Source organism: Leiobunum rupestre, chromosome 2 (assembly GCF_980474605.1).
Source record: "Leiobunum rupestre chromosome 2, qqLeiRupe1.1.hap1, whole genome shotgun sequence".
NCBI lineage: Eukaryota > Metazoa > Arthropoda > Arachnida > Opiliones > Sclerosomatidae > Leiobunum > Leiobunum rupestre.
The window spans coordinates 87,850,058-87,874,034 of NC_143385.1; the positions used below are offsets into that span (position 1 = coordinate 87,850,058).

General features: G+C 37.4%; 1 protein-coding gene across 1 annotated transcript in view; it reads right to left on the minus strand.

The window, feature by feature from the left end:
• Positions 1-14,743: 14,743 nt before the first annotated feature.
• The window catches only part of LOC149960249 (organic cation transporter protein-like), a 29,384-nt gene continuing 20,150 nt past the window's right edge, over positions 14,744-23,977 (minus strand). Inside the window, exons 7-10 of the mRNA XM_090165207.1 lie at positions 22,406-22,620; positions 21,785-21,966; positions 21,589-21,719; positions 14,744-14,881 (exon numbers count right to left, since the gene is read on the minus strand). Coding sequence (XP_090021333.1) covers positions 14,815-14,881; positions 21,589-21,719; positions 21,785-21,966; positions 22,406-22,620 — 595 coding nt within the window. The 3' untranslated portion in view covers positions 14,744-14,814. The remainder of the gene's footprint in view (positions 14,882-21,588; positions 21,720-21,784; positions 21,967-22,405; positions 22,621-23,977) is intronic.

The following is a 23,977-nucleotide window of genomic DNA, read 5'->3' on the forward strand; positions in this document are numbered from 1 at the left end:
ACTGAAAAAACGAAATAAATTACAAAAAACTAACGAGTTCTACCCTTTAACCATCTTATCTGCTGACTGCGCTAAAACAAGATTTGACCTTTAAATTTTCATACGTAAAAGATTTAGACAAAAATTAAAAAACAAAGTTCAATAAACAATATCCACAGATATTGTATTCATGCATTTAGTAAAAAAACCCGCTTTATCATAATGGTTGCAATGCGACCCGAGTTCAATTCCTGATCACAGTCAAATTTTACATTAAAATACTTAAATATTTAATTAAATATAAGATTAATATAATTTATAAATTTTTAATTAAATATATAATTAATATAATTTATAAATATTTAATTAAATATAAGATTAATATAATTTATAAATATTTAATTAAATATAAGATTAATATAATTTATAAATATTTAAATGATGTAGAATAAATTATAGTACCCAACGTTATAACTTCGTAAAGGTCAAGCGTCGGTGGCTCAGTGGTTAGAGTAAATTTCTTGCAAGCAGCAGACCCGGGTTCGATTCCCGGCCTGCGCCAATAGATCGCAAATTGATACTTAGACGAATAGCTTGAACAATTGGTGGAAACCCTGCCATTGGACGTTGAGAGGTTGCCATAACACTCAGCTGAAGTCAATAAGAAGCAGTTGGAGAGAAAACGCCCATACAAACACAACAAACACAACAGACTCAACACCCACAACCGTCAGAACACATACCCAACATTCACACCCTACAATAACGAAATATCCAATCAAACTGAGTTAAAACTCTCGCGACGGCGAGCGTTAACGAAAAAAGCAACCAAACCCAACCGCAAATTAATCCGTTAACGCTCACCGTCACACGGTGGTTTGGCCAACCCTTTGACTTCGTTCCCTAATTCCTAGCAACATTTCTGACAGCAAGGAAGGTTGAGATTATCTGTTGAAGTTATCTTATTATATTTTAGCTATATACACCTTAAGAAAACTCTCTCACAGTTAATTGACACATATTTTGAAAATGGATACTTCAGACAGTTTAAATAGGTTAAATGGCTTTGTGATTCTAAAACTCTTCTTTCTTTATACCACAACTAATTTGAAAGTTTCCATCATCTACTTCTCTCACTTTTCCAAGAATTTACAAAAGATCTTCAGATATAGATGCCACAGATTGTCATTGTTATTGAACCAGAACCAATTTGCTTTGCAAATTGCAATACTTTTTAATTCCCTCTGATGAAGCTGAAGTGATGCTTTGAATGCCTCGATTGAAATTATAATTCTAAGTGGTTTCAAAGTAGCATTCAATTCACCAAATTCCTTAGCAATTATTAAGCCTGGTCAGTTTTTAGAAATTCGCTTGCAAATTCATGATTTTTTTAAAATAATGACTGAACTTTTATCGTGTATTGATTTAAAATCTAAATCCTAAACATTACTACCGAAATTCTGATTTCCCGGCCTCTCAAAGCGGATACACGTATTTTACGTCAATCGCGTCAAGAGTACGTAAATTTTACGGAACTAATGATGCGCCGCCCGGAATTGATTGGGGTTGAAGGGGAGGAGCTTGGTTACCGTCCTATATTGGAAATAGGAGCGAAGGTAAAAATTGACGGAATATAAATATTGACTCTGTTTATAAATAGATCCATTCTTGGTGTCGCGATAACAGAAAATAGTACATTCCAAACTCAAAAAAGTAATCAGGGATATTAAGTCAGCGCTGGTGAAGGGAAATGTGATGGGCTCTAATCATACCGGGCCTTTTAAAAAACATTATTATGTGCCCTTCTTAGCCTGACCATGTGGGGTTTGCCCTCACTGATTTACCGCCTCCTCGAGGGAGATTTCTGTTTCCCGTTTAAACTCACTGGCTCATATACCCCTCCTTGCAAAAAGCTACTCCATGACGCCTCTGATATTTACCGTGGGGGATGGAAACCACGAAGCGTAGTTTTCAATCGACGAAAAAACCGCTTGCTCTGGTTTACGGCCAACTTAAATTCACTGCTACTCGCACTAGAAGGCCCTCCAATTTTATGTTCCTCCCATGTTAACGAGCGTATGAGGAAAAGCCGATTTACGCGGGAAAATTCCGCTTGGCACGCTGAAAGCCGCGACAAACCTTCTCATGTTATCATACGGAGAAATTCTTTCGAAAGAGTCCCACTTTTCGGAACCTTTTCCGTTATCTTTGCGATTTCGGTCAACGCTGAGATTTTAATATGATTTGAAGTAAGGTGTAAACCGCGTAAGCTTTATTTTAAGCCTATGTTTGTAATTTTCCTATCGTTGGTTCGCTTACAATCTTCTTTTAAAATCGACCAAATTTTAAGGCGAGGAATTTTCCCCGTATCGAAAATAAGCCTCGGTGTCATCTTGAACAACGCGAGATTTAAAAATGAAAAACTAAGAACACAAAATAAAATATATATTCTATTTTTTACTTAAGTTATTAATTATTACGTTTTATTATTATTAAACTGTTCGAAACATTTAAAATTGTTCAAGTTTGCTGTGTAACAATTTCGAAGTTAACGAATAGGAAAAACGTTGCTGGATTCCAATTTTGTGCAATGAATGGATTTAAGCCATTGCCAGAAAAGATTTTGAACCGAACGTTCAGCCAGACAGCCTCACACCAAATCTTAGGATTACCTGAAATAGAGAACGTATTCACAGACGAAGATATCTTCCCCGAAGAAGAGTATGAATCTTCACAAATCATACATCCTGTCGTTGCTGGATCAACTCACTAAGTTACCTGAAAACCGCCCTGTTTCTATGAAACAAGCAACAGTGGCATATCTTGGAGGTGTGATTCTCCGTTACTGTGAAAAAGATGCCTACGCTAAGGTATTGGTGATTTTGACATCTTTTGAGATACGAAACGTATTCTACTAACCCACTCATCTCTTATCATCTCTTCCTTAGGAAACTGATGAAGACAATAGGCGAAAGGTGTAAATTGAATTTCAAAGATGATGTCAGAGTGTACCCTAAAATGTTCAATCGAATAATTCGTAAAAGAACAATTTCGGGGATCATTTTTAAAACCAAAATGGCGGAACTTCACACGCTAATGGAATTTTAATGTTCATCTTTATCATCTGAGGAAGAAAATGAAATAATTGATACCATTTTTCTAATTTCCCGCAACTTTAGAATGATGATTTTAAATTACGAAGCAAATGTAGTTAAAAATTAAACCTCTTAATAGTTTAAAACCTTTTTTCGTGATAAGCCTTGCGTACTCGAAAGCTTAGCAGCCCGTTCCGGTGAATCAGTTTCATGGAGGCATTTTGGCTATTGAAAGCACGCCAAAATAAAAGATTTATATTATATTTTAGCTAATAGCGGAGATAAGCTACTCACCATACTTAAACCACGGGTTTGTTTATACAAAATTTTGTTAAAGGAAAAACAATAAAATTCTAAACATATTTTGCTTAGATCTATCAATATTTCTACGTCTAATTTGGTCCTCTCTCGCAATTTGCTATCTTGTTCAAGTCTAGTCTTTAAAGTATGCGAAATGTCTGTGACTGGAACACTAGGAAACAAGCTCACCACATCAAAACTACTAATTGAATCGAGTTTTTTATCTTTCTAATAGAGGTTTCAATTAACGGATTTAAAATCTTGACAAGATTTCTGATTACAGGAGCCATTTCTATCTGAGACAATTGGCCTCATCAAGTGATCTTTTTTAAAGCAGTTTCGGAAAGGCATATTAATATGGAGTAAAAACTTTGTGAAATTATACAATGATAATTAAACCACGGTATTGCTTTGTTTTTTAGTTCCTTGTTTACAATTTTTCTGATTTAATTATTGGCTTTGTCACTCGTATATAATTTTAATTCTGTATAGCTTACCGTTTTTAACACAGTCTCAATTTTTCCATTATAATCTTTTAAATTCATTATTACAATTTTGTTGCCTTTATCATCATTTAAAATAATGATATCTTTACTATTTTTTAAACTCTTAAGGGCGTATTATTTATTATCCGTTAAATTTGATTTATCTTCGATATGTTTTCTATTAAGGGGTTATTTTAGCAAATGTTTAATATCCTGTTTTTCGATATCCGAAAATTTCTGTTTCCTTAAGAATTGTTCAGTACTCGCAGCAATGTCAATCATGGGGGGTAATTTTGGAGATAACGCCAAATTTGGACCTTTTTCTAATAAAGATTTTTCCACTTCGGTCAAGGGATGAGCCGATAAATTTCCGACCAGCTCTTGGTCTGAAACGGGGGTTGCATTTGGTTTTATGTGGTCCATACTGAGCCGGTTAAACTTTATGCGTAGTCTAACTTTGTTTTCTTCAAACTTATTTTATAATCCACCTCCGAAATTCCCCATATTGTGCACATTCAAAAAAAAATAGTAGTCAAGACATCCATACTTCTTCCAATGTCCACATTTAACTGCTTATTTCTTTGCTTCAAGTCCCCCAGTTTTTCTACTCTATATTTATAGACCTATATCAAAAGGTGGGCCAAAATTCACCCCCCCGGATAAATATGAATTTATATGTATATCTATTTCGGTCCATACGCGTACGCGTTTCCGATCGACGTCGAGCTTGTTGAGTTCGTCTGCTACTTGAGTGTATGGAATATTGGCGTAGTTAAGAGTTAAGAGTTTTTGAGTTTAAATTAAAGGTATTTATAACTAAAATGTAGCGAGCTTGCTGTGTAGCACGCTGTAAACAGAAGAAAAACTCCAGTAAAGTTGAAGAGGGAAATTTTGTAAGTACACTTATAATATTATGCTGCTTATGTTTAAAGTAGGCTATCACAATTTTCCTAAAGAAAACAACTTAAACCTACGAAGCAATGCTTAAATGCTATCCACCGAGTCACCAACACATACACACTCAAATCTTACTGTTGAAAAAACAGAAAATACGGTTTATAATTTACAGCAAGGTGCAGTTGAAGTGGGTTAACAGCAGTTTGTCGTAAAATTTACAGCTTTTTGCTGTATTTTGAAGAAAACAGTAGCGACTGTAAAAATTAATATTCGTACTGTTTTTAAAATGGCAGTTATAATAAAATTAACAATATGAAACCGTGGTTGAAGTTTTACTTCAAAAATGCGTAAAATTTACCACACGTTGCGGTTTTTTCTGTTATAAACGGCAAGCGCTAGTACATAAAACAACTAATTATTAGTTAGTTGTCAAAACATTTTATTAAATCACACAAATTTCATTTTAGTTTTAAATATAATAATATCCGATAAAAATATTTTTATATTATCTTTTGTATAAGTAGCACCCCACGCAAAATGCTTTATTAATTACAACCCTTGTTCAACGTGTGCTTAATAATTTGAAACCAAGTTAATAGTTTACTTTCCTTCGGTTTTCCCCATAACTCTAAAGTACAAAGGCTCGAGCGAAACATGATTAAATTTTTCTGTTGAATTATGAAAATATTTCGTCAAAGTTTTTGTTATAATAAATTTTATAATTGATGTAAATTTTTATTTATTTCTATCAAGAATTGATTAATAAAATATTTTAAAATTTTTAATTAAACCAATAGGATAATGGTTTGATCCGTAAAAATGTTGATGAAATCTTAAGGTTGTGAATAGGTTCTGTACTAAATACGTTTGACAACTAAAACTACGGTCAACACTGGAATATTACAAATATTGGATTTTACTGTAAAAACTGCATGCATTTACCGTATTAAATACGTCTGGAATGAAGGTTAAATAAACAGCAATACTCTTTATATAACTTTATCTTGCTGTATTTTTAAACAGCAGACTGTCCAGTAAATTTAACAGGAAGCATGAAAATAAAAAAAACAGTCAGAGTTGGTTGTGAAATTTACAGCATTCTGCTGGCATCTATGCTGACCGCAGCTTACTGTAAAATTTACATTAATATTTTTCTGTGTGTACGTTATTACACATTACAGTAGAGTGTGTTCAAGACCTTTTAAATTTAGCGACTTTGTGCAAAAGGAATCCACCGAGTTCTGAAAAAGAGAGTTGTGCCCTCGTTGTTTGATTGGGACATGGGCCAATAAAAGCAGGACATGACTCCCTAATCGCTATGCGGCCACTAAGAGAAACAGCCGAGCTACTAGAGGACCCTGTCGGCAAAAATTACAAACGTGAACCAGTAACAACCCACGTCACACCTTTTTTGGGGACGGGGAAGGGTTAAGGAGGCAGTTTTTAAAAGTGCAATGGCGACAAAGAGTGAAGGAAAATAATTTTAAGGATTTGAAAGTGAGTATAATAAAGTATTATTATATTTTTATAGTTTGGTTGAACTATTAAATTTATTCTAATATTATCCCTACGTGTATAGAATGTTTAAACTAGATGACTGTATGGGGATTAACGCTGGCTGTGATATTTTGAATGATATGACCTCATCTGATGAGCAGCACCTAGCAGCAGTCTGTGATAATATTTTCAATGATGATTCTTACTCTATTGATTTACCTGAACCTAAAGCATTGAGTTTAAGATTGAAATGGTAAAATTTAGTTTTCAGTGTGGTTATTTTTAATACCATTGTATTCAAATTATTAGTGAAAATACTCCACCAAAATCAAAAAGACAAAAACCAGAGACTGGATCAAAATTGAAAAACCCCAAACCGAAGATGGCGCAGCCGTAGCTTAAAAAAAATGTTACGGGTTCCGTTTCAGTCCCCTTTTCAACCCCCTACCACATAGGTCCTCGTTTCTCGAGAGAAACGGTAGCGTCGTACGCGAGGTAATACGAGAGTCATGTCCTGGATGAATATCTTTTATTGGCCCATGATTGGGATAACCACCTTATCCAGAGACAGAAAATGACAACGCGGGATTTGAGGCAAAAACTAATTCCAGTTACTTATCTGAAGGAAATTTAAGTTGTATTGAAAACACTGAAACTATTGAATTACCCTCAACTTTAAGAGAGAGAATAAATAGCTTTGAATAAAATATTGAAGAATTAGAAATTGATAATAAATTCTTGAATGAGCAAGTAAAATAATTGCGTGAGAAATTAGAGCTGAAGATACGTAAAAACCTATTTAATGAAGCAGGTCTTAGCAAAGTTATTAATTCAGTTGACAAAGATGAAGATATGTTATTTTATACTGGGCTTCCAAATTATTCTGCTTTCTTGGCTCTCTTAAATTATTTGAATCCTGGTTTTGAAGAAGAAAATATGTCTGTACTACAGTAATAAATATGAGCAAAGTTTGCCATTTTCATCTAGTTGCGGCAGGCCGAGAAAAGCAGAGGATCAATTATTTATGGTGCTTATGCGTCTCAGATTGGGTCTATTTTGCAAAGGATATTACTAATAGCACTGTACCTTTATTCCATTCAAAAATCTTCACTAACGGTTTGTTTCACCACGAACCAGTAAAAAGGTGGACTACGTTGGATTTTAACCTTTTTATTCATCCTAGTAATTTAGGGAGTCACACTATTGGCTAGTAACATATTTATTTAAGCATATGGAAAACCACTAAATTGAGAAGGAATTTTTTGCGTCGGAATTTTAGTCAGCCCAATGTAGCTTTATTGAAATTTATAAACTCGCTCGGTTTGTGCGGATGAAGTTAAATAATGAGTAATTTATAAAAATAAAAGATTAGGGAAAATGACCAATAGGTGATCGCTTTCCGAAAATGGAACAAGTCGTCGAAGTGGGATATTCCACCAGCGTTATTATAACCCATATCAAGCCTAGAAGAGTTGGCCTAGGCTCGAAATAATCTGCAAAGACTCCAACCTTGTAGATGCGCCAGAAAAGCTTAACCAGAATTTCAACTATTTTTTCCAAGAAACCCGCTTCTTTTATTTGACAATGCAAATTTATTTTAGAACGTGTCTTGTTATTTTATTGTGCTAACTTACTACTTTGAATGAAATTGAATAGTTTATTATAACGTTCTTTTATTTCTTAAGGAATTTCTGGAAAGCAAGTTTCACCTTTGCAAACCGTGATCGACGTAAAATGGCTCGGATCGCTTTTGGGGCGAAAGACTCATCACCAGTCACACTAGGACTGGTATTTCACTTACTTTTTGTTTTAACAACGCGTTTCTTCGATCGTAGCGTAGATCTTTCTTTGGTCATATCATAAATGTATTAATTTCAAGACTGTTAACGAACTGCATTATCGTGGCGTTCAAAAATTGTTTTGATATGAATTTTTTTAAATTTGGCTAATTTTCATGGCCAAAGCTTCGCGCGATATTGATTTCGTAAACTTTTAATATAATTTCAATAAAAATATTAATTTTCAATAGCTTTATTTATGATTATCAAGTATTTGGTAGTATTACGTATTTTTCTTAGAATTAATAGAAAATTTCTTAGCAAAATTTCGAAAACGTTTTGTGGATCGAGTCAGCAACAAACCCCTGTATCCTGATTGGCTGAAGTGATTACATTCATGGTTGAAATAAAGTTATTCCTAAATTTTTTTGAAAACATCCGCAGTAAAATGTGTGTAACTATGTTCCGTTTTGAACGGGACAGTCCCCTTTTTCGGTACTCCTTCCCGGTGTCCCCGAGGAAAGCTTCGAGACACAAAATTGCTTCGTTTTCAGTGAAGAGTCTCCGATAGCATTGAACTATCACGCGCTTAAGTGAAGTAATGAGTGGTGGTTGCTTGACGGAGCGCGTGGGTGGCGGGGCGGGCAACGTCACGGTCTACTTCACTGTCTACTTCACCGTCTGCTTCACTGTCTGCTTCACTGTCGCTTCACGGTCTGATTCACCGTCTGCTTCACTGTCGCTTCACTGTCGCTTCCCCGTCTGCTTCACCGTCTGCTTCACGGTCTGCTTCACTATCGCTTCACCATCTGCTTCACCGTCTGCACCGTCTGCTTCACGGTCTGCTTCACTATCGCTTCACCATCTGCTTCACCGTCTGCTTCACTATCGCTTCACTCGCGCGCCTTCTTAGGAGATTTGCTATTGTTTTTATTGCAATTCATTCCTGATATTTGCAAATTGTGGTCTGTTTAGGTTAGCAAGTGGTAACCTGGACATGTGCCAGATTTATAGCCCGGTGTACCCGGTAAGATTGAAACCACACCACTGGAGGTCTGTCATCATTATGCCCTACGCCAGCGTCCAAAGACCCGGACAGGCGGTAAAACCAGCATGGGTAGCAGAACCCCACTACTGATGGTCGCGCCCTTGACGCAAGCCACTCAACCCAGCAGAAGGTGCAGCAATGGGTCGACCAGCCCCCACTTCGCACACAGCATTGGGAATAAGAGCGGATGCTCTGGCAACGCCAGCCGACACCCTACCAAGAAAGGTAGAGAGCCAAGCCCTTTGGAAGGAGCTCCTAAAGGGGAACGGCGGGCACACGGCAGCCCGCATAACCCGGCACAGCTGGCACCGGATATCCCAGTGGAACCCCAAAAGGCCGGGAGATGGGTCCGCCGTGCCCTCATACGGAGGCCCGCAGCCCCACAGCAGGCTACTCAATCCGCCGAGATGGCCAGTTTGCCCGGCCCCTCTCCGTTAGCCTGGACCGCAGCCCAGTTACCAGCCCACACCGGACCGAAGTCGGAGGTGGAGATAGGATCATTTGGACGGAGCTAACCTCTCCCAGTGCGCCACCGCCCGTGCTGGGTTACAAGAGCTGGACCCCGACTCCCCGGTAAAGCCACCAGTTATTGCACACTCCGACCCCTCGTGCGTCAGCAAGTGGTACCCTGTAGTGTTTTGAATAGTGTTTAACCAATGTCCCATTTTGAGTAGTGTTTTAGTAAAAATAAAAATGGTCACGTTAGCCATATAGCGCCAGAGAGTCCAAATTTGCAACACTTAAAAGTGTGGAGCGACCTTTAAGAAGATCCAGATCCAATGTCCAAATTTCTATGCACCTGGAATCAAGACACACTCAGTTGGAATCCAATTCTCTTTGGATCGAATAATTTTAATCATAATAACGTTGAGTGTCATACCAAAAATACATTTATTTCAACTTAGGGAGCATCATGGTCTAGCTTTCCCCCGCCACCAAAGGGGGAAGGATAAACGCCACCAGAGTCCACTTCAATGGCATCCGAAGACGTCAGTTTAGGGATCCATTGCGATTTCTTTTTCTATGGAAATAAGTCACCCTCGAATATGGCCACGCCACTGTTTAACCTCTTTCGTAAAGTAATTATGGTAAGCTACTTAAGAGAAGGTGTCGCCAATTAGGGAAAAAATAACACTTCACTTGGTTAGGAAATATGACGTAATTGTAGTTATAATCTAATTAATAATTCGGATTTGTATACATGTATATACCTAATATAAAATTTTTATAACGCGTATATTTTATTTATTTTTTTTTAATTATTAACAGCGATAGATCCGCGTCGTTAAATTTACTGTTTTAAAATCGTGCGCTTGTTCGAGAGTTATTAAAAACAAAACGATTTAATTTAGTTGGAAATTGCGTTCGAAAATGTAAGCTTCTCTTTGTAATAATATAAATTCCCTACTAAAGGGTTGTTAGATATTAATAGAAGAGTTTCACATAGTTAAACTAGGTAGATTATAAATTGAATTTAGTATGGAGATTTAGGCTTCTTTAGCTATGAAACGTTATTGAAAATATCTCTTCCAATGACGACACTTCTACAATGATATAACCTATGAGAGAAGCTAAAAGAGTTTTGGTTTTTTTGTAGCGTCTATTTGGGAATACAATAAATTTTTATGTTTCTACCCCCAGAAACTATGCGAAAATATTATAAGTCAGCGTCACAACCATTATCTGAACATATGCAATCCGTAGTGTGACAAAAAAAATCGGAAATCACGCGATAAAATAAAATAACAAGTTGGCAAGCCAAAATATACCTCTCCTCGGAAGAATTATCCCTAGTGGTATTAATTTTTCGAGATGACCCTTAGAGATATCTCTAAACACGTAATCCCGGATCAATCCCACCCGGTATAAAATTTTAATTTTAATTAAAATAATTGAGACAAAAAAACCGAGTTTAATTTATTCAGAATAATATAAATTAAGTAGTTACAACAGCGATTTAGACATACTAAAACAATGCACAATTGAATTTAACCCTATTTACAGAACAAGTTTATCATTTAAATATAATACGATGCAAATTTTAATGAAAGAAATATCTACAGAGGGTATTTGTATTTTTCTCTCTTACGACATACTTGCCGCATCTTTAACGCTCATTTTATTTCAACACTCGCCCTTGATGAAGATACCGTAGACTAGCTATATTCGACATCTGGTAGTGGACGACTCGTAGACTTCCTGTTGACGTTGTGACACATACCGCACGAAAAAGTTCAATACCGTCCAATTTCCAATATCATATAATGTCTCGCACACCCAAGAAATCAACGACTGCATTAGGAATGGTAGATGTCCAAATATCCGCACCAATAAAAAACTTACCATTCACAAAGCACAGAAAGCCCCTTGACTAAATAATAAATGACCGTAGACGGAATAGTTAGGGCTCTTTATAAATAAAACAAACGAACCCAATTGATGAACTGCATTAAACATCTTAATCAGTCGAGAAAACGTTTAAAATTAATTACGAAGTAATGACGACCAAGTTAAAAACCAGACCAACAAAAGTGTAAGAGCACAATATAAACAATTCGATACTTTCTTCATAAATGAACTATTACCCTTGAAAACTAATACGCTAAATACACAATAGATTAAAAAAAAAGACTGAAAAACGAAATAAATTACAAAAAACTAACGGGTTCTACCATTTAACCATTTTATATGCTGACTGCGCTAAAACAAGATTTGACCTTTAAATTTTCATACGTAAACTATTTAGACTTTAACAAGTTCACAAACAATAAAAGTTCAATAAACAATATATACAGATATATATTGTAAAAAAACCTGCCTTTTCATAATGGTTCCTTTACTTAGATTTTCCCTAAGGAAGTCAATGGCTCGGCGGTGAACTATCCGCATTGTAACAATGCAACCCGAGTTCAATTAATGATCACTAATAAATTTTACATTAAAATACTAAAATATTTAATTTAATATAAGATTAATATAATTTATAAATATTTAATTAAATATAAGATTAATATAATTTATAAATATTTAGTTAAATATAAGATTAATATAATTTATAAATATTTAATTAAATATAAGATTAATAAAATTTATAAATATTTAATTAAATATAAAATTAATATAATTTTTAAATATTTAATTAAATATAAGATTAATATAATTTATAAATATTTAATTAAATATAAGAATAAAATAATTTATAAATATTTAATTGAATATAAGATTAATATAATTTATAAATATTTAATTAAATATAAGATAAATATAATTTATAAATATTTAATTAAATATAAGATTAATATCATTTATAAATATTTAATTAAATATAAGATTAATATAATTTATAAATATTTAATAAAATATAAGTTTAATATAATTTATAAATATTTAATTAAATAAAAGATTAATATAATTTATAAATATTTAATTAAATATAAGATTAATATAATTTATAAATATTTAATTAAATATAAGATTAATATAATTTATAAATATTTAATTAAATATAAGATTAATAAAATTTATAAATATTTAATTAAATATAAAATTAAAATAATATATAAATATTTAAAATGATGTAGAATAAATTACAGTACCTAACGTTATAACTTCGTAAAGGACATTCGCCAAAGTGGTTTTCGAAAAACACCGTAGCATAACAGGCGTCTGTGGCTTAGTGGTTAGAATAAATCTCTTCCACGCAGCAGAACCGGGTTCGATTCCCTGCCGGCGCGAAAAAATCGCAAATTGATACTAAGACGAATACCGTGAACAATTTTTGGAAACAATGCCATTGGACTTTGAGAGGTTGCATAACACTCAGTACTCGGTCCGTCCCCAAGGCAATAAGAAGAAGTTGAAAAGAAAATGCCCGTACAGACACAATAGCCTCAACACCCACAACCGTCATAACACAAACACAACATTCACACCCTACACTTAAACATTACAATAACGAAATATTCAATCAAACTTAATTAAAACTGTCACGACGGTGAGCGTTAACGAAAAAACACCATCCAAACCCAACGCAACCGCAAGTTAATCCGTTAATGCTCACCGTCGCCAACCCTTCGACCGTCCTAGCAACTGTGAACGCAGAGATTTCCAGAAACTGCGTACGCAATGATTATCCTTTGCACCGAATATGCGAACGCGTTCGCAGGACAGATACACAGACACACAGACACACAGACAGATTAGCGGTTGGCAAAAATCAAATCAAGAATGTTAACAGATAATACCAAGCCACACTATGTAAACCGAAAATGTTTCCAGGGTTAAGTCGAGGGGCGTGCTTAATTTTCCGGATATCACGAGGTTAAATATTTGCTCACATATTCTCTGTCCACCTGAATAATTTTTGATCATCTAAATAGCTTAAGAAAATAAATGATTTCGGGTATATTGTTGCAGAGTACTTCGCTTCGTTGAAAGAACCGTACCAATAGTGTGTCCGAAACTAGTCGGGTTGTAAATTTTTTATTTCTTTTAAATAAAATTCCTTGTGCACCTGAAATATCGTTGTATATAAATTTTTAAAATAGAACCGTACAATCGCTGAAGGACAATGGTGAACCAACGCCAAAGACATTACCGACAACCATCAACTTTCTCCTGCCAATTATCAAATGCTGGTTTTGCGGAATAGCTATCTCCGTTTTAAGCATTGCTGTCGAATTCGTCATCCAAGCATAAAACAGATTGTCGAAAAACGTATAAATCATTTATATTAGGTTGTTTAATGATGTAAAGATAGATTTAAAGAATCTACTGGTTAGATCATAAATAACATTGGCCGGAGGTTACAACTGAACATCCAGGTTATTGGGAACTAGTTTCTCTAGCTTTTTCGATGGTCCAAATGGATAAATTAAATTTAGTGCCTATCTGAAATGCGTTTCTGCCATGGTCCAGACGTCCAGAAATTCAGCAAATTAGACAATCCCACTTTTTCGTCTTTGGAACGGGCCTTTAGTCTCTTGTTAGCGTTTCCTTCGACTGCAAGGAACCCATTGGTGGAAAATTCATTTGCCGGAAATGAAACCATTTTTAGGTTAGGTTAGGTGACCAAATGGTAAATTTCGGATATTTTGAAAAACATTCCAGTTACGTAGGTCACCCTACAGCTTTATTCACGAAATCGACCAAGGTGACTTATAAAATACCCATTTAAAGGGTTATGTTCTTACTGCACCATTTATATTGTCAAATTATAAACAAGAGTGATAATAGTGTTGCCGAACCGGCCCACATTGTGGCGTGAACATTTTTACTAATGTCTTACAAAAGTTTCCTGTTTAGTTAATACTACCAAGGACGATAACGTGCTACTCAGTTCGAGTAGAGAATGTCAGTGTCGAAAAATGTTTCGGGCAGGACATTAGCATTAACAAGTGCATACTTACTGTTATTATTATAATTAATTTATTTTTAAATTAAATTATTACGAAAAATGGATTCAAACCTTTGAGGCTTAATCAGTCCAACCTTTTCCAAAAATTATAGGCTCGAGCAGGATTAATTTGATTATAGTTTTAAATTAACCTGTTGTACGTGTATATATTTATTCCATTCATTTACAGCTTTTTACACGAAATATTAACTTAATTATTTTTAAAATTTAAATGCTAATCTAAGTAAATGACGACAAAATCTATTCCGTAAAAACACATTATTTATAATTAATATTAGAATTGTACTTAAAATAAATCCAACGAATTTCAAATATTTGTTTACGCCGAAACTCTCGTAAGTGGAGTTTTTTTAAAGTGAACTTCAGTGTTTTTCTTCTTACTGAGTCTGAAAATTAAAATATTAATTAATATTCCAGAGAAATGTTTACGCTGCTAATCATTTTAATTTAATAATTAATCATAATAATTAAAGCCATTAAATAAAGGCTATTAATTTATAATTTTTTGGCTTTTGAATAAACTGCTTTAAGTTTCCACTTTTAGAAGAGACCTATTTAAATTAAAAAATTTCAAAACCTAAAGGAGCTTGAAAACCGTTTGAAACCTAAACAATTTTAGAACTGCTCCTTCGTGCAATGAGAATTCTAGATAAGTTTTTTTAACGGGTCAGAATCGGCTCAAACTGGAATTCAACCATGATGTCCACGGATCATCTTAACCAAATCCTTCTCCATACTGTAATGCTTAAAATGCTTAAAACTAGGCTATATGAAGGCCCACTGTTAACGAAAAAGGAGAAAACGGATCTTTCCAGTTGTTAACGCAGTCAAACATCTTGGGCTAAAATATCTATTGTAAGGACCGAGGGTAGAGGGTCCCAAATGCTTACAGTTCAAAGGCGCTGGTCGCCCGCGGGTGAAAGTATTTGAGCAAGCGATGCTTCTTCGGCCGAGATGCTCGCTAGATCCCCCGTCATTGAAGTTGTCAACTATAGCCGCCACTGCGAGGAAATTCCCAGAATAAAGTCCCTCTCTTTTTCTTGTATTCCATTGCTCCATTGATTTATTGTTGCGTACCCTTGTCGGTCTTTTGGTATTTAAACCGTGACATGTATGTGTGTGCGCGCCCATATCTTGCGCTTCGCTAGGACGAAAGATAAATACTAACTATAGTTTATGGTGTCGGACCAAGGAGCGTGGGTTGAAAGCCATGATCTTCGGAGAAGTGTCATCACCTGAATGGTGATTGGGCACTCTTAATTGCGCGTTTGGGTCACATGACCCAGAACGTATAAATAGAGCTGTTTTGGGCGCGAAACTGTGTGTGCCGGACGAGCAGCGAACGGAACCACATCTGAGGTCGTTAATAGCGACTCGGTTCAATAAAAAGTTAAAGTGACGGCACCGGTGACTTTCCTAAAACTAGTCGAAATGACAAAGTAGAAGTCTCACGCGTATGCAGCTAGAGAAATAAAAAAAGGAACCAACAGCATCTACGCCATGTTCCCCACGTCAACATTAACCACCAATCTCTAAAAGCGGCTCAGGAACCTGCATTTCCCCGCCGATCAGAAGCACAGCGTGCCCGCTCTTCACCATGAACTCCTAAGTTTTATTTTATATTTATAGTTGTTTATAGTTGAGTACTCAATAGAGACTCAACTTTTAATCCTCATGAGGCATGTGTCGCATAAACTATTTGAATAAATTTCCTGTATTTGTCGTTCGGTCGTGCATAGTGGGAAGTATTTCCAGGTTAGTTTACCATGTTTTAATATGTTTAATGTTTCTATATGTATTTAATTTTAACGTTCCCTTGTTATTAATTTTCAATAATAACTGTTCATTCTAACGATCCCCTTTTGTTTAATTTTCAATATTAAAATTAAGATTAATGTCAGACCCTCGTTTCAGTGTATTTACTGTAAGCTTACACATCATACTCCTAGACAACTAACTGACCGATGTTTTGTTTAAACCCGCTAACTCCAATACCAGTGGCGGTTAGGCGGATGGGAACCCGGAGTAAAGTTTGGTAATGCGTTAACCCGTTTGTGAAGTGATTCTCCCGAAGTCTTGGTTCTTCGTAGGTATCCCCGTATGTTTGGGTGGGAACCTAAAGCTAGTCTGTTTGTTGGATTGGGAATCAGGGAAAAGAGTGGGAAGTTACGTCACAAATTGGGGGCCCATCTGGGATAATTAGTGTTATGTGCGTTTGTTGATAAGTATGAGTTTATTAGTAGCTAAGAAAACCCCACAGCTAGCTTGTATGATATTGGTAAGTTTAGTATTTTTTTTCTTTTTGTTCGCCAATGCTACCTACAGGACGCATGCTTTGATTTGAAAATAAACTATTTAAAAATTGAGAGGTATTACGACTCGGCCTCCGATATTTGTTTTTCTTTCCTTTATTGTTTTGCTTAATTTTGCCCACCTGTATGAGCACCTATATTTTGTTTCTTTATTGTTATGATTAATTTGCCCACCTGTATGAGTACCTTTAGTCGTTTCGATACTGACTTCAATGAAGCCCAAAAGCACAGTCGTAGAGAGCGTTACGAGAAAAGAATTTATCTCCCTCCTACCAGTATGCCGTTAAGTAGGACCCCTATAGGCACTCCACGAAGGAGTCGCAGTGTGTCCCCACGTTAGTCGGATAACCAAGTTTTACCGTTAGCAGGCTTTGCGCTTAACACCCCTCTTGGGTCATCTTCCAAAAAAGCGCCGACAAATTCCACGGCCAGTGTATTCACCCCTCATTCTTTCACCACCCCGTTCTTCCCTTTTACCGCTCCTACGAGCGCCCCAACTTTCGCAGGAAACCCCGTAGATGCCGGCCCGAAAGATTTTCTGCGCCGTGCGAGACAAGTCTGAATAACAAATAGTATCACCGAAGATACATCTAATCAAAGATACGTCCCCTCGATGCTGACAGGCCCCGCGTTGGACTGGTTTTATTCGGAGCCCTCTTTCACTTCTTGGACGATTTTGATAATAGAATTAGGCGTGCGATTGAGCGGTCACGTAATGACGAGTTTGTTAAAGATAAGATCGCAGAGCGTATTCAAAAACCTCAAGAGACTGTTTGTGAATTCGCAACGCAAATGTTTTTCGTGCAACTACATGTCCCTTTGTCGGGTAGGGAACAAGCTAGGCTTGTGAACCGAAACTTACGCTGTGATATAAACAAACTATTGCTAACAAAAAAATACGACTAACTTAGAGACCTCCTAGATGACGCCATGATAGCGGAGAAATTTAATCGCGATGAACCCAATCGCAGACTGTTGGACAGAAGACAGCTAGTACTGTTAAGCCCCCATTTAATTCCGCAAGCTTATATTTTTGCCCCCCCCCCCGTATGCTCCTCGCTCGAGTGCGCCCGCTCTAAAGTGCAATAACTGTGGCCGGATGGTGCATATGTCGGAAGAATGTAGAAGTGGTAAGACACCCGTTAATTATTATAATATAGACGGGACGTATTACAACCCGAATATGAAGTGCTTTATCTGAGAACAGGTCGGGCTAGATTTTGCGATAATGTTAAAAGGATTCGCGGGCAGTGAGAGATCCGGCACGTCGCCGCCTGCGCGAAAGCAATAGACAGGGATGCGTTGGGCACGGGACCAAGGTCAGACAGGTTTTCAAATTGGTCAGGACTTTTTTGAAATTTATTTGGGTTCGTTCCCGTGTCTCGCGTTAGTTGATCCTGGCTCACCTGATACAATAATTAACAGCGCTTTTAGACCCCTATTAGATTCGTAAGGCAGCCGGATGGCTCGTTATTAGAAACCGACGGAACCGTTTGCCTTCCGTCCGGTCTACCAAAAAAACAATTAACCTTTGAAACTTCACAGTCTCTCTAAGGTTTACGCGCTTTCTTCTGCCCGTTAAGGTGTAGCTCGTCCCAGAAACACTGTTGATTACGAAGGGATTAGAGAAGCTCTCGAAACGTCCCCCCTTCAAGGCGAACAACAAGAAATTCTCGAAAAATTGGTATATCAGTACCAAACCAATTTTCTTTACGGTGCCCGGTTGAACATCGCGGGTGGAGCATTATATAGAAGTCGGGGATAGTAGACCCCTCGCATGTGCCCCCTATCGCTTTTCCCCCGCCAAGCGCGCGCAGCTGGATACGCAAATTGACGAAATGCTGGAGCAAGAGGTTATAGAACCTTCGGACGGCCCTTGGGCTGCCCCCACGCTGCTCGTTAGTAAGAAAGACGGCACTTGGAGACTGTGCATCGACTATAGGAAGCTAAATAATATCACGCGGAAGGATGCTTATCCGTTGCCGCGCATAGATGACATTTTAGATAGCCTTAACAAACCGAATTTTATAACCACGCTACATATGAGAAGCGGCTATTGGCAAGTTCCCCTGCATGAATCACATCGAGATCTGGCGGCTCTCGTTACCCATAGAGGTCTCTTCCAACCCAAAGTTTTAATGTTCGGGTTAACAGGGGCGCCAGCTACCTTAAAGAGGATGGTAAACAACTTATTCGGAGATCTAGCCGGTAGTGGTGTATGCGCGTATTTGGACGATATTATTATTGCGTCCACCGACTTTGAATCCCTTACAGTGAAGGCATCTTAAACACAGTTTTGCCAGAATGAGTGCAAAATCCTGGGTCATGTAGTTACCAGTTCAGGGATAATAGTGGACCCCGAGAAAACGTTTACAATGAGCCAATTTCCCCACCCCCGCAACCTTAAGCAATTGCGCAGCTTCCTGGGAATGGCGAGTTATTACCTCTGGTTCATAGAACACTTTGCCGAGATAGCAAACCCGTTAACCGCCCTGCTCCATGAGGACCTGCATGGAATTGGACAGAGGACCAGGAAAGGGCGTTTGAAACCCTAAAAGGCAAATTGTTGTCGGCCCCAATTTTAAGTCCCCCAGATTATGACCATAAGTTTGTTATTTACTCCGACGTGTCCTTAACGGAACTCGGAGCTGTTCTCACGCAGAATATCGACGGTAAAAAGAGCGTGTTGCAATACGCTAGTCGTTCGCTAAGCAATACCGAGCAGAAATACTCTACGACAGAAAGAGAGTGTCTTGGCGTCTTATATGCGGTCGAGAAATTTAGACCTTACATAGAAGGAGCCCAATTCGAGGTATTTACGGACCACTCCGCAATTAAATGGCTCCACAGTGCACCCGACCCCACAGGCAAGTTTGCGCGCTGGAATTCCCGTTTTCAAGCGTTTGATTTAAGCATCCATCACGTGCCCGGTGATAAAAATGTAGTCGCCGATACTTTATCGTGCATACCCGCTAAAGAGCCTAACGTAGCCGCGCTTAAGAAGGTAGGTCCCCGAGAAACGAAGTCTGTTGTCCGTTTCGACAAAGAAGAGGTCATTTAAGCGCAGCGTAGTGACAAAGAGATCGGCACGTTGTTTGAATATCTTGAAGGCAATATCTTGAAATGTTGGGTAGAGAAGGTAGCGCCTTTATGCACCGTTCGGAACGGCGTTATCTATAAAGATGTGGAAAAGTATGTCAATGGGTGGGACAGTTTTCGAATTTTAATCCCCGACTCATTGAAGACGAGAGTCTTGCATCTTAATCACGACATCCCTTTGGCTGGCCATTTAGGCATTAAAAAGACCATCAGTCGTATCCAATCCCAATTTACGTGGCCCAAGCTCACGCTTAACGTGATTGACTATATTCGCTTCTGTCCAATTTGCCAGACCCATAAAGTATCTCCGGAGCTCTCCACTGGTGTTATGAAACCAAGTGAGGTGAAAGAACCGTGGGAAGTTCTATCGATAGACTTAAAAGGTCCCTTCCCCCGGAGTAAAAGAGGTTTCAAATATATCCTGGTAGTGACGGATTACTTGACGAAATGGGTTGAAATCTTTCCCTTACGAAACGCGTCGACCAAACCCATTGTTAACCACCTGGTTGACGACGTAATCTCCCGCTTTGGTCTCCCGTCGACCGTAGTGTCTGATAACGGAGCCAATTTTGTGTCGAGTTTATTTAAACGCGTTTATGAAGTGCTCCAGCTGAACCATCGCGGCATGTGTCCCATGAACTATTTTAATGTATTTCCTGTATTTGTATATATTTGCTAGAGCTCTAGTTATTTCTTTTGTCGTGCATAGTGGGAAGTACTTCCAGGTTAGGTTACCATGTTTTAATATGTTTAGTGTTTATATAGGTAGTTAATTTTAACGTTCCCTTGTTAATAATTTTCAATATTAACTGTTTGTTCTTACGAGATCTCCCCTTTTGTTTAATTTTCAATATTAAAATTAAGATTAATGTCCGACCCTCGTTTCAGTGTATTAACTGTAAGCTCACAAATCATACCCCTAGACAACTAAATGACCGATGTTTTGTTTAAACCCGCGAACTCCAATACCAGTGGCGGTTAGGTGGATGGGAACCCGGAGTAAAGTTTGGTAATGCGTTAACCCGTTTGTGTAGTGCTTCTCCCAAAGCTTTGGTTCTTCGTAGGTATCCCCGTATGTTTGGGTGGGAACCTAAAGATAGTCTGTTTGTTGGATTGGGAATCAGGGAAAAGAGTGGGAAGTTACGTCACAATACATTATCTCTACTGTGTCACGGTGCAGTTTGAGCTAATTCTGCCTAATAGCTTTCCCGACGGTTCATTTGTTGCCCTATAATAGGATGGTGCCTCGCAATATAAGGAAGTTCCCTGCGTATGAGTTTACACCTTCATCGTTTTTGTTGGCTGGCGCTATGGTTTCTAGAGCTAGTAGTAGTCACGTAAAAACCGTCGTTGAATAATTTTAACTTAATCGTGACAAGATAACCAGTCCTGTAATTATCTTTTTCATTTTTGTTGTCCTTCAATGGTTCTGCACAATTGTTATCACAATATATATATCGTAACCGAGGTACTAATTCAAGAATGGATGGATCGATGGGTGTTAGCAGATAAAATGTGGCCGCACTTACAGTCTCTGTCCTCACGATCTCAGGAAGATAATAAAATGGTTAAACCACCACTTCAAAATGTGTCGAGTGTTTTTTTCTTCAGCAAACATTATGTTGCCCACCTAATCTCTGTACACCTCAAATTCCTGAATTCATTCCCGACTTAATCCTTACATATTAATATCCACGACGGTGTCCGGCAAATGTTGGTCCTCGGTGTTTGGCAGCAGGAAACTTACTATTATGGTAGACAATATACACGCTGCGTATATAAATAATGGTATTTGTCGCCCGTGAAATCTCGCCTGCAAATATCAGCATTTCACTTCAACTGGATAAGTATGTTTATTTTCAATGTTAATAATTTTACCAAATAATCCATGAATGGAGCCACCAGAGCTCCGATTCGACCAGAAGTCAAAGCTCCGCTCACGCCTACAGCTCTCAGGTTCGTTGGGAATAACTCATTCGCGTAAAGGAACATTAAAGTATAACTTATTGAACTGGCGATTTTTCCAATCATTAACAGCATAATTGTCAACCAGAATAAATCTAAAGAAAAAACAAAACAAAATGCTTGATAATCTTTGTTAAAAATCACCATTGCTTATTGAAGGTGAAATTTGGGTATTTGCGTCTAGAACAATTTAATTCGTAAAACCTTCTTCACACTTATTATCTTAACTGAATTAGAGTGATAACCTAGGATTTGCGTTAGTGAAGGAGCCAGCGGTAGGCTACGCAAGCTGTACCTTACTTTTAATTTGACTAAAGGGCCCACAAATAAACATTGATGAGTCATGAAAGAGCTTCCGCAAGTTAGTTTGAAGGGCTGTATTATTTGTAAAAGTCTAAAATAGGGCCAACTGTTGAGAAATAGTATTATCCTACAATACTGATTTGCACACCTGGTTATTTTTACCAGATAACTCGACTTCATTTACTTGGAGGAAATATAACGACTTCAAATGTGAATGATTGTTATACTTACTATCGCCTACAGGAATGACCGCCAGAAAGACGATTGCTTTCACTAACAAAACCAGCAAAAGTCCTTTTTTTCTTGTCAGATACTTCACGGTTAAGAAATAGAAAAGCAGCGACAAGGCGTGGACACTGCCCATGATGGACATGTTTGCATAAATAGAGCCTCCTTCCAGGGAAATCGACAGAGTAAGACCATGATTGATGAAAACTATCGTACAGCTGTTAACGAATGTAATGTATTGCTTAAAAAATCGAAGTTGATTCAAGAAAATATTAACGCTTCATCTTGATTTAAAGGGCCAAACCGGCGTTTTTATAGATTAAATATGATATACTAAATATCAGTTGATAGTTTTTATTGAATTAAAAAAAACAAAATTAAAAATTACTAAAATATAAAGCGCAAAAAATTACGTAACAATATCAACCGCATTAGATTGCCATTTTGAAATTTTAAGATCACGTGGTACAAATGACATTGCAAGTCTCCCTCGGAGTCTCTCGAGCTGATTGATCCGCGGGGAGAAATAAAATGCACTGTGGAAGGCTATCGAAAACCTGTCCTCTTAATTTACTGTCCATGGGTGTTTTCATAAAATTCGGCTATTTTGTTTTGCCTCCCGACGAAAATTGCCCCTTAGTCTTTGTTGTTAGTTCAGTTCAGTACGTTCCAGATCTAATACCGTCGGCGCGACTCGCATGAATGTACGTCAACACGCTGGCAAACATGTTTCCCGAAAAATCAATAAAAACCAAAGACTACAAACAGTGACATGTCCCTTCCTGTCGAGACGCCAGGCATGTATCACACTTCACTTAAAACTATTTTTAAAAATATAACACAAAAAAGGAGAAATACTCCGAATAAGATAATTGGCAACCCTCAATTCGGACTTGTTGTAAAGTAAACTGTGGGAAAAAGAGAAAGGGTTTTAGGGGGTTCGCGGTGAATTGTTCGTATAGTAGTGGGACTCGCTAATCCCGAAGATGGATGTACGGAGAGAGATAAAATAACGAAGGGGGAATTTAGGCTACATTTGGCCACAAGGTCACCTTTTCAACCCCCCTCACATAGTGACCGTCCGAAGCGTGGCGCGGTCACTTCAATGAGAACAGTCAAGGCTAAGAATAACTTCTCACGGGTCCCCCTGGTGGTGACGACCAGCATCCCCATCAGGTGGCCCAAAATTACTCAGCGCGTAAACTTTCTTGGAAACGACAAGGTCAAATTCTGACTAACGTGGGAAAGAAAACATTATAACAGAATAAAAATTAAATTGGGCTTCTGAATTAACTAACATTAATATATTACTAATATTGGTCGCTACAAGTGTTATACGGAAACAACAATTAGAGCAAAATAAATGTTATGCGTTCTGAATAATTACACTGATCATTGTGGAAAATAAACAATTTGTGTTCCTTGGTTTGAACTACATCAAAATGTGTACGACATTTTCTTATGCACTAATTAGTCTTTAGTTGCCACTGAAAATGAAAACCAACTAACTTGTTTCCCTTCAATATCGACAGCCAGTGCCCCCGCCAGCAGTTGGCACAAGTAGGCACATTCCTA